The sequence below is a fragment of the Carex rostrata genome, chromosome 8 (genome assembly GCF_964058835.1).
Source record: "Carex rostrata chromosome 8, lpCarRost1.2, whole genome shotgun sequence".
NCBI classification, from domain to species: domain Eukaryota; kingdom Viridiplantae; phylum Streptophyta; class Magnoliopsida; order Poales; family Cyperaceae; genus Carex; species Carex rostrata.
Window position 1 is genome coordinate 10,114,474 of NC_135925.1, and position 10,517 is coordinate 10,124,990.

The 10,517-nt window shown below is 38.0% G+C and overlaps 2 protein-coding genes across 2 annotated transcripts; one reads left to right on the plus strand and one right to left on the minus strand.

Moving 5' to 3' along the window:
• The first annotated feature begins 1,662 nt into the window (after positions 1–1,662).
• AGL26 (tRNA (cytidine(34)-2'-O)-methyltransferase) lies at positions 1,663–3,797 on the plus strand. Its single transcript, XM_078307365.1, has 7 exons — positions 1,663–1,893; positions 2,003–2,103; positions 2,288–2,356; positions 2,546–2,604; positions 2,877–2,937; positions 3,031–3,084; positions 3,306–3,797. Exons 1-7 carry the CDS (start codon positions 1,734–1,736, stop codon positions 3,585–3,587), a joined length of 786 nt encoding a protein of 261 aa, XP_078163491.1. The 5' UTR covers positions 1,663–1,733; the 3' UTR covers positions 3,588–3,797.
• A 2,191-nt stretch (positions 3,798–5,988) lies between these two features.
• Positions 5,989–8,611, minus strand: LOC144558317 (Leucine-rich repeat protein kinase family protein). The gene is made up of 2 exons (XM_078307132.1): positions 6,988–8,611; positions 5,989–6,880 (listed from the first exon to the last, which is right to left on the minus strand). Exons 1-2 carry the CDS (start codon positions 8,321–8,323, stop codon positions 6,258–6,260), a joined length of 1,959 nt encoding a protein of 652 aa, XP_078163258.1. The 5' UTR covers positions 8,324–8,611; the 3' UTR covers positions 5,989–6,257.
• Positions 8,612–10,517: the final 1,906 nt, after the last annotated feature.

Here is a 10,517-nt window from a genome sequence, read left to right on the forward strand (position 1 = left end):
ATTAACTTGATAAATTCACATGTATACATTGCCGGTACTTAATTTTACAACTTTAATATATATCATAGCACCAAACATTTTTTTTTAGATATTATAGAAAATCAAAATAGCATTAAAAGTATAATATTATGCTTAAAAAATATGTTATAAGTTTTTTCAATACTTTATAAAAAATGTTAATGCTAGATTAATAATCATTTTAAGTTCTTATATGCTCAAATTTCCAAAATTGTATTATATTTGAATTGGAAGATTTAAGGGAATCTTAATAGATAGACGTCAAATAAGTAGTAAAACATATATGTGTTATTCTAGTAATGAGTTATAACTCACAATGAGTGAGTCTATGGTACTACGCATATTACGATTTGGTCCGTAATACGGTTCAATATTTGACTTTTCAAAATCCTAACGGTTGATCCGAACCATTCATTTTGTTCTCCATATTAATATGTGTTTGGAGACCAAATTTTACATTTTTTGAAAAAAATTTACTATTTTTTTAGATTTATTGAAAATCACTGTTTTTGGATGGTCCAGAATTTTCAGATCAAGTGATTTTCTAAATATCTAAAAAAATAGTAAATTTTTTTTTTAAAAAATGTAAAATTTGGTCTCCAAACACATATTAATATGGAGAACACGATGAACGGTTCGGATCGACCATTAGGATTTTGAAAACTCAAATATTGAACCGTAGCACGAACCAACACGTGATATGCATATTACTATAGACTCACTCTATATGAAAACTCGAATATTAATTATGTTAATTGGACACCATAAAATATCGTTGTAGCATTTTTTATGTTTTGAAATTGAGAAAGAATTGGGGTTTGGAATTCATTACGATCTCAATCCGGACAGCTGGGATTTGAAATGGGTATCTTATTTTTTTTGGAATGAGACTTCATATTTAAAACTTTTGTGCCATCCATACGGCCATACCCAAATAAATTTTTATTATCACATTCGGCAATTTCATTTTCATGTCGGGTATGGTTGTTTTCAAATTGTACAAATTCAAGAGAGTATCTTAAGGTATATCTATATTGTTTTGTCCAGTGTAGTAATATTCGGTATATTCGATCGAATATTCTATTGCAGTTCGAATAGAAAATTTATATTTGATCTAAATATGCGGTTTAGAACATATTATTATCAGTTTAGAGTATATTAACAACGATAAAAATGCCAGTTTAGAGTATATTAACAGTGATTTATATCACATATTACTGTATACTTGTTTATATATATATGAATTTTCATTTAAAATATGTACATATAAGTCCACATATGCAGTATGCGGAAAGTTTCCGCATATAAACTGAATATTAAAACACTGGTTTTGTCTGATCAGATCTGAACTCTTACATAGTGATCAAGTAGGGTGAATCGGCATGGAATAGTTAGCTTTCGATCAAAATCAACCTACCGAGCAATTCAATCTTAGACGGGATTCTCAGACTGCCTAATATTATGATTATTGGATACGTGCGCGTGTATTTGAAGTTTTGAACGCCCAAAAGAGAGAGAGAATGTTTTCGGGCCTAACATTATGATTATTAAGGCCGTCAAATATCCGCTTACACAACGACGCCCTAATTTTGTTTATTTATTGGGCCTATCTAGGCCCTTTTTCGGCCCAATATAACAACATCCCCTTCCTTATCTGAACAAGAGAAACGGCGTGTGCTACTGTGACCTCCGTAGAGGACTGACGAGCATTGAGAATGGAGCATAGCGGGTTGCGGGTGCGGGTACGGGCACTGATCTTTCCGCACCCGCCCGTTAATTTGATCAGATATCGCTCGCGTATAGGCTGGAGCGGAAAACCCTCGTTTCTGGCCAAGCCGTACAGCTCATCTTCTCCTCTCTCCGCTTCTTGCTCCGGTGAGCTTTCCTTTAGGTTTCAGTACTACAATGTCTTGAATTAGGCACTGTCATCTTTCAATACCACATGTATGATTTCATTGATATGAGTTTCCGATTTTTGAATTAGTTGAAAAGGATGATCGGAATGGCTTTAGCAATGGAGCCGTTAGCTTACCAAGTGAGGATCCGAGTGCAAGAGTTCTTCAAGTTGTACTTGTTTCACCTCAGGTACGTGCTAATTTCCATCAATTTATGTACTGATTGACTAATGAAAAATCTGCAAAACCGTTCCTTAACTAAGCAGACATCAATTCCTTCTTTCGGAAAAAAAAAAAATATGTACAGCTAAACCCTTGGACTTGGTTAGGTGCCAATTTTCCTATATACTTATTTTAAATTTATGCTTTGACAGATTCCTGGGAATACAGGATCTATTGCCAGAACTTGTGCAGCTTCAGCTGTAGGCCTTCATCTTGTTGGGGTAAGGTACTGTTATTAAACATTGCTAGCATATATATGTTTACTTATGGAAATGTGTAAATAGTATGCCAATTGTTTGTCAGAATAATTTATAGTTGATATTCTGTCCCAATTTGCATCTTTGTTATATTTTATTGATTGGAAGATTTAAGGTTTTCTTTCTGACCATTGGTAGCTTCTTATTTTACAGCCATTGGGGTATAAAATAGAAGATTCCAAACTGAAGCGTGCTGGATTAGATTATTGGCCGTATCCTTTAAATATTTTAATTCATTTACTTTTTCTGTTAATGAACTTTCCTTATTGCATAGTTTTAAATTGCTTTATTAGGAATTGCTAATTGTCTTGAGGTAATATATTGTGCTTACTGGTTTTGTAATACATCAGCAGAACACCTAAGATGCCAAATGGCCCAATTCTTGGGTGGTTCTATTTCATGGTTCATAGAATGAAATATGTATTATTCACAAATAAATATCATGCATAAATTGATATAAATTTTCGACCTTAAATTAGTTTAGATATGTAGTCGTTAAAATTCATGAATCATGGGCTGAGTTCAGAGACTACTTTAAACAACAGGTATTTATATCCAGAACATTTTACTGTATCATCTCTCTCTCCCTCTCTCTCTATTTGAGATCCTCACTTATTTTTCGTTCTCATTTGTTTCAGGCTGGAAATAAGCGGCTATTGGCATTTTCGAAGAGAGGTTCCAGCATCCATTCAGTGAGTTCAACTCAAGGGACACAGCAGCCCCTCATTTTCTATTAAGACACCACAGACTATTTTCTCATAGGGATGGGCAATTGGGCTGGATCTGAAAGTTTCAGCTACTTTTTAATACCCATGGGAATTTAAATAACTTGTTTATTTATATCCAGGAAACATGGTTGCTACTCATATGAAATCTAAAAATCACTGTTTATCGTTATACTTTTAACTTTTAGGAGTTCTCATACAAGAGAGGCGATTGGCTAGTGTTCGGATCAGAAACAAAGGGGCTACCACAAGAAGCCCTAGAAGATTGTTCCAGTGAGGAACTGGGTGGTGGGACCCTCTTGCGTATACCAATGGTGGATACTTATGTAAGGTGCCTAAACCTCTCTGTCAGTGTAGGTGTTGCTCTTTATGAGGCAGCGAGACAACTTAACTACCAACAGCTTGAGACCCCCACTGAAACCAGATCTGGAACTCAAAGATTGTTCTTCAGGGAAGATATATATGGGTAAATACCGTCTGATTTTTTCTTATGAAAAAGTATCTTATTGTTGATAATTGCAACATGCATGAAGTTATTGACCAAATTTGTAGTTTGAGAAAGACAGGTCTTGTATTGTATGGCTGTCTCAGTGAGTGATCATTCAGGCATTTTTTTTTGTCGTTATTCTATCAGATGATGTAATCTTTATCTGAAGAATAAATTGTTAGGTTGGGAAAAAGGACAGCAAATTAACATTTTTTAATGACTCGTCTCTGGTAGTGTTGACAGTGCTCTTGTTAGTGACATGATGCTTCTGTTTGTTCAGATTTTTTTTTTCACTAGTAATGCTTGTGCCTTATTAATATTTAAATCATTGCAGTCATTGTGCAATGCAAGATGAAAACTTGCACCAAGGTAACATTTAAATCCATACGAATATATCACAACTGGAAATAAATAAACTATTTAACTAATCAAGAGTGAAATAACATGCAAATAGAACAAGTAACATGCTTTAATTATAATGGTAGTAACACCAGTATTATAGGCCCACCTTTTATCAATGTCAATGAAGAACATTATCTTTCCGAGCGACTATGAAATATTTTTCTATTTTCTGTTATAGTATTGATTTTCAAATTACGCGCATCTAAGATAACCATCTTTGACCTTAATTGTATTAGAATTCCATTACCCTATTAGGCCCAACTGCCGCTATCTGATAAAGTTCTGTTAGGGATGCAAACGGATCGGATAGTGGTAAAATCATATCCGTATCCGTTTTTAATTTTTGGATATTAGACGGATATATGCAGATATGGATTGGATATCAGATATTCGTAGACAATATATATAAATATTTTCATAATATTTAGTAAACTATATCTATATGGTACTTATCTACTATTGGGATACGTTGGTACTTATCTACTATTTGTATATGGATAATTAAAATTCAAAATTATATTTGTATCTGTATCTACACGGATATTTGGATATCTGTATCCAATTTTTGAATATGGTGGATAAGATTCAACCCGTTAGCACCCCTAAGTTCTGTGTGGCATTAGCCTGCGACGTGGGTAGAAATGTTTGTATGCATAGAGCGACGCAATTTTTCTAATCTACAATCAACATGCTGCAACGCCTACAAATAAAAATTCGAGTTTCAACTGCAAATCTAAGCCCATTTATGAACATGGCCGAACGACCAACATATGCTCAGCTTCAGCAAAAAAATTCATCTCAACTGAGCGAGCAATTAGATATGTGCAATGCTAACAATCTGAAAAAAAAATGTAGTTCAAATTCATTCATAAGAGTCATACATACCGAGTAATTTGTTTATACTTTTTTTTGTGACATGCAAAGTGACGAAATAGTATTAACAAGTGAATTATGCATGGATCTATAATTTTGCCGCCAATTATGTGAAAACAAGATCGGCTGCATATACACATGTAGATGAAAATCCAATAGAAAGTATTGTCCGAAGTCAAACGAAAATCGCAACATGTTTTGGACGGGTTTTGAATGCCACAAAATAAAATGAATGAGTGTGTGAATAGTTTTAGTTTTACCAACACAAGAGTTAGACAAAATAAAAGTCAATACATACAATAGACTTCTTTTGGTGCTTCTGGTTCGATCTCCAAAATTAGGTCAGATCCTCTCCCGTAAATAGCAAATCCTCTGGAACAAAAATGAAACTCCCTTATTCCAGACTGCTAGCAACCTCCCACTTGAAAAACATTGTTTTCGCTACTAGATTAAAAGACTATTTCTTCGTAATTTTTTCTTTGATACATTAAAGGTTCTGAAGTATTTTTTTTTTTTTTTGCTGTCCCATTAGGTTACACATGATGAATTAATCTGACAATTATTATGAATAAGCTTGTATTACAACACACAAGAAAATATTTATATTTGCAAAAAATTAGCCTACAACACATCTGAAACTTCTACCGAGGTAGCCAATTCCGACTGTGCAACATCCTTATTTACATATTATATGAACGATATTTTGCACTGACAAATTCTGAACATTAATGTTTTAAGAACATTAGAATGAGACCAAGTTGTCACCACTGCATAGAGCAGATGGTCATGACACTAAGTTCTCCTACGGGAGAGCAAGAGTTCGATTCCTGCTTAAAGCAGTAGAGGGGTGTGTGAGTTTGCCTACGGGCTACAATCAAAAAGAATGAGACCAAGTAATTTATTTTCTGGTCAGAACAGCATTTATATCACTTTAAAGAATGGGACAAATAATTGTAACACTATATAATGATTTCAATTGTCTTCATGTGTTATCAGTGTTTGTTGGCATTGATTGAGAGCACTGAATTACATTGTTTATATGCACATGATCTTTACTAACTGTAGCATCATTTTTTTTTTTTGCACAAAGAAGCATACGCAAGAAAACATCTACAAAATTTTCAGCTTTGATATTAACTGGAAGAGATAAATAATTTCAAAGCTCCTATGGCCAATGTGCTCAGAAAGATGCAGAAAGCGTTAAATACAAAATTAGCAAACAAATGCTACACCATTTCTACAGTTGAATGCTTTCTGCCATGAAAGATTCCCAACTACTTAAAAAAGGATTAAAACTAAAACCTACATCTAGTGCTAATTAATCCGAAAACATTACATATTACAGCTTAAAAGACCTGGATTCCAACTCAAGCACATATCACTGCCCAATCCTGTCAAGGCTCTCAGACACAGCTCGCATCCTGGGCCTCATCTCCGGATCAGGTTCAGTGCAACCAAGTGCAACATGAAACACAGAAAGAACCTGCTTCTTTGCGTGCACCTCATGTAACAATGCCGGGTCAACCACCTCAGATAACGGCCTCTCTTCCTTGAAAGCACGTCTAACCCATCCCTCCAAATCCGCTACTGCTGTTTCCCCTTCCCCACTAGCACCTGAAACCCGACCCGTTACCACCTCAAGGAGCACCATCCCAAATGCATAGACATCAGCCTTTTGTGTTGCAGCAGTACCCGGAGCTCGTGCCTCAGGCGCCAAATAAGCAAGTGACTGGGCTCCACAGGCATATGATGCAGGTCCCAGTTTCTTCGAGGCTGAGTGTGTTAATTTTTGAGTGGCAGAGACAAGACGGGTCAGACCAAACCCTGATACATATGGGTGTAACTCATCATCTAGGAGGATCTTAGTCGATTTGATGCTACCATGGACATATTTCCTTGGACTACACTCATGGAGGTAAGCTAAACCTTGTGCCGCACCTTGTACAATGGATAACCTTGCTGCCCAATTGAGGCCAGAAGAGGGCTGATTCAGGGGACCACCTAACAATACCAATGTAACATATAAAAAACAAAAGCTAACTTCTGCTAGAGCAAAAATATTTACAAAAATAGGAGAGGGAAAATTGAAAAATGAAAAAATAGGGTACCATGTAAAGCAGAGTGGAGAGTGCCATTAGAGATAAAATCATAGATGAGCAACTTCTCCTCAGGCGCGTAATAATAAGCCTGGAGACGAACCACATTTGGGTGCCTCGTTTGACCAATTGCCGCTGCTTCTGATTCAAACGACTTCCTTCGCCGCCACTTGTCGCCACTGCCACCGCTGCTTGATTCTGCATCATCAGCCTCACTCAACCGGCGTACAGCCACCACTGGCCCTTTCATAGGCACTACTTTGTAAACAATGCCGCTCCGGCTTTTTCCCACTACATAAGCCGAGGCACGGAGCAACTCCTCCAGCTCAAGTGTGAAGCCCTCGTCTAAAGCAACAAAGAGCTCCGAATCCTGCTTGCCATCTCTCTTATCTTCTACCACTGGGAATAGGGTCTCTCCTTTCTCTTTCTTTGTCTCTTTTTCTTGGTTATTAACCGTGCATCTCTGGCGACATTGCCACTGGAAAACAAAAACGAAAAGAACTGCCACCACTACAATGCCAACTAGGATGGGTATGGTCACTGCTGGTTTTCTCCTCTGTCTTTCAGGTACAAGTGAGTTTGGATTACCCATAGTGGAGTTGAAACCTAGACCAGGTTCAGGCAGCTTGGGCTCCTGATTTGACCCGGGGCAAGGATTTTTCAGCGGAAAGCCACATAAGTCGGGGTTACCCGCAAAAGCAGTTGGTCCTTGGTTTACTAGTGACCCCACTTGAGGAACCTCACCAGAGAGATTATTATGTCTGAGATCAAGACTAACCACAACAGGTAAGTTACCATACTCCGGTGGAATCTTACCAGTGAACTGGTTGAACGACAGATTGAGCACGCCAGAAAGCTGGGAAAGACCGGCTACAGCCGGTGGAAGCGTACCGTTCAAGAAATTAGCCGAGAGATCGAGGTGTGAGAGAGCTGTCAAAGCAGCAATGCCAACCGGGATTGGGCCTGAGAGGAGGTTATGGGAGAGATCTAGGATAGTAAGGCTGCGCAAAGCTGAAACGGCAGCTGGGATCGGGCCAGAGAAGCCATTTTGTGACAGAGAGAGGGTTTCTAAGGAGGAGAGAAGGGAGAGCTCCGAGGGAAGGTAGCCAGAGAGGGAAGAGTTGGAAAGGGAGAGAGAGGCGACTCGACCGGCTCGACAGGCGACGCCATTCCAGGCGCAGGGGTCCGAGTCAGAGTCGCGCCATGAGTCGAGCGCGCCGTTCGGGTCCAATGAGACGGCGAACTTGAGAGCCAGGAGAGCTAGACCGTCTGTGCTGAGCGACTTCACTGTTGGAGCCATGGCGGCAGTGAGAAGAAACAAGACCAGGAGAGTTGTAGAATCTTCCATTGTCGTATATTCCGTTTCGTTCTTCGATTTGAAGCTCCTCTTGATATTTTTTTGAGGGGGAGATTCTCTTTTGTTTTTTTTAAAAACGAGCCATGGATGCAACGAGTTGTTGCAGAGTGCGAGAAGAGACGAGCGAGTAGCGACTGGAAAGTAGAGAGGAGACAAGGAAACTGCGATTCAGGAAGAAAAAGTCAGGTTTCGGTTGAAATGACGAATATAGGCTGATTAGTGATGTGTACAGTGTTCGCACTTCAACGGCTGAGATTTAATATTCAGTGTTTTAGATGCAACATTGGCTGTGTGAGATGCTACATTTTGCATAGGTAGAGGATGTAAATAATGCCAAGACCAAGGGTAGGTTTGTGTTTTAAATTTGAAATTGTTACTGATTTAACATAGGGAACCGCGCTCATGGGAGTAATGTGGACCTGGAATTCTTTTATTAGGTTTTATTTTATAGCGTGATTAAATAATCAGAAAATTTTCGAAAAGTTACAGACGGTGTGCTGTGCCTGTGGTGCAATATAACATGACATATAGGCCAGGTGGCAATTCTTTGATCCAATTCCTCCAACTAAAGTATGACACGCAGCTGCTGTTTGTTTAATAAACGAAATCTGAAGTTCAAATTTGTTACAGAAGAGAACAAACTACTAAACAGGAGAGCACAGACAAAAGGACATTTTATTGTTTTATATATATCATTGCTTTTGAACGGACAATAGGCTCTAAAATACGAGCACTGTTAATTTTCTTTTGAGAAACTGGTCCCGTTGGGAAAGCACTGTTATTTTTTATGGGCACGAGCTTTCGGTATGGAATTAGATGCTTTCTGTTCAATTCCGTTTCCACAACTGGAGAGTGGGGCCAGGTAGCCAGTAGGTGGTATACTCCAGTGAAGCATAAGCAAAAGTGCTACGACTTTTTAAAGCTCGTTTCTCCTTCAAAAAAAAAATGCTGCGACCTTTTTAAACCCCTCGGTGCTGTTCGGCTGGGAGGATTAAGGGGTTGAGGATTAACACCTTAAGCTGTTCTAAGGAGCTAGTGTTCGGCAATTGAAAGATTAAGATTGGAAAAGAATTATGCACAAAGAAAATATATTTTATTATGTAACAAGGGTAAAAGACCAATATATCCTTATTTAATTGTTATGTAATAAAAATATAAATTGATGACGTTTATTATTTCATTGTTTTTTCACAATATATTTCGTTCACAAATTTAAAGTCAAATTAATTTAAAAAGGAAAAGAAATATGAATTTAAACAAAAATGAAATTCGGTGAAAAAAAAAATCAAAATATTGTCAACATTTGCTTCCATGTATTCAGATATCAACCAAAAGTAAAAAAAAAAAAATTAGACAAAGTTCAAAATTGTAAATCTTGGCTCATCAGAGAATTCTCCTTGGCTTCATACTCTCCATTAATGTCTTTCTTCTCTCACCCTCCCCGCTACGAATCCATATCCTCTCAGGTATTGCAGAGGATCACCCTCACTTTACGATTTCAGATTCAATTTCAATCGGTTTGGTATTCGGGCTGCAATAGGGGGGCAGTATTTTTGGGCTTTGAGATTCGTGCCAAGTTAAAAAGAACGGTTTAGATCTAGTAATTGTAAAAGATTCCCTTATCAGGTATTGGAGAGGATGTGAATTCCCCCGCTACCACCACCAATCCTTGCCCCTTGATGGCCCCTTGCAACCTTTTCTTTTTCTCCTCTTCCGTCACTATATCCATGGGTAGCAACACTTTTCCTCTTTCAATCACCGGTGAGTCCGCTACGGAGGCCACAAAAACACCGACGAGTTTGGTGCTACTCTTCAATACTGAATGAGGAAACAAAATACGCTACTCTTCAAGATAGGTGGAGTTTCTCAGCACGAATGCCCCTGTGGTATAGTTTGTTGCTGTAATCACTGACGAGTCCGCTACGGAGGCCACAAAAACTGGGTAAATGGGATCTCGATAGATAGAGCATCTCGAGACGAACTCATCTGTAGCATCGGATGAACGAGTTTTCCATTACAATCGCCAACGAGTCAGCTACGATGGCCAGGGAGAAAATGAAAAGAGGCTTAAGGAGCTTCTAGGAAACCGTTCCAAAAGAGAGAAGAAATGATAGAAAACAATTAAATAATGAAAAATGGCTTAAGTAGCACCTCAGCTGAGGGTAGAATCGTAAAACAAAATACC

What these genes read in the sequence shown, in the direction of transcription:
- AGL26 (XM_078307365.1), top strand. Translation starts at nt 1,734, where the DNA reads ATGGAGCATAGCGGGTTGCGGGTGCGGGTACGGGCACTGATCTTTCCG. An exon ending in TTGTACTTGTTTCACCTCAG is followed by an intron (nt 2,104 to 2,287) that starts GTACGTGCTAAT and finishes ATGCTTTGACAG; the next exon opens with ATTCCTGGGAATACAGGATC. An exon ending in GCTGGATTAGATTATTGGCC is followed by an intron (nt 2,605 to 2,876) that starts GTATCCTTTAAA and finishes AAATTAGTTTAG; the next exon opens with ATATGTAGTCGTTAAAATTC.
- LOC144558317 (XM_078307132.1), bottom strand. Translation starts at nt 8,323, where the DNA reads ATGGAAGATTCTACAACTCTCCTGGTCTTGTTTCTTCTCACTGCCGCC. An exon ending in TCTCCACTCTGCTTTACATG is followed by an intron (nt 6,881 to 6,987) that starts GTACCCTATTTT and finishes TGGTATTGTTAG; the next exon opens with GTGGTCCCCTGAATCAGCCC.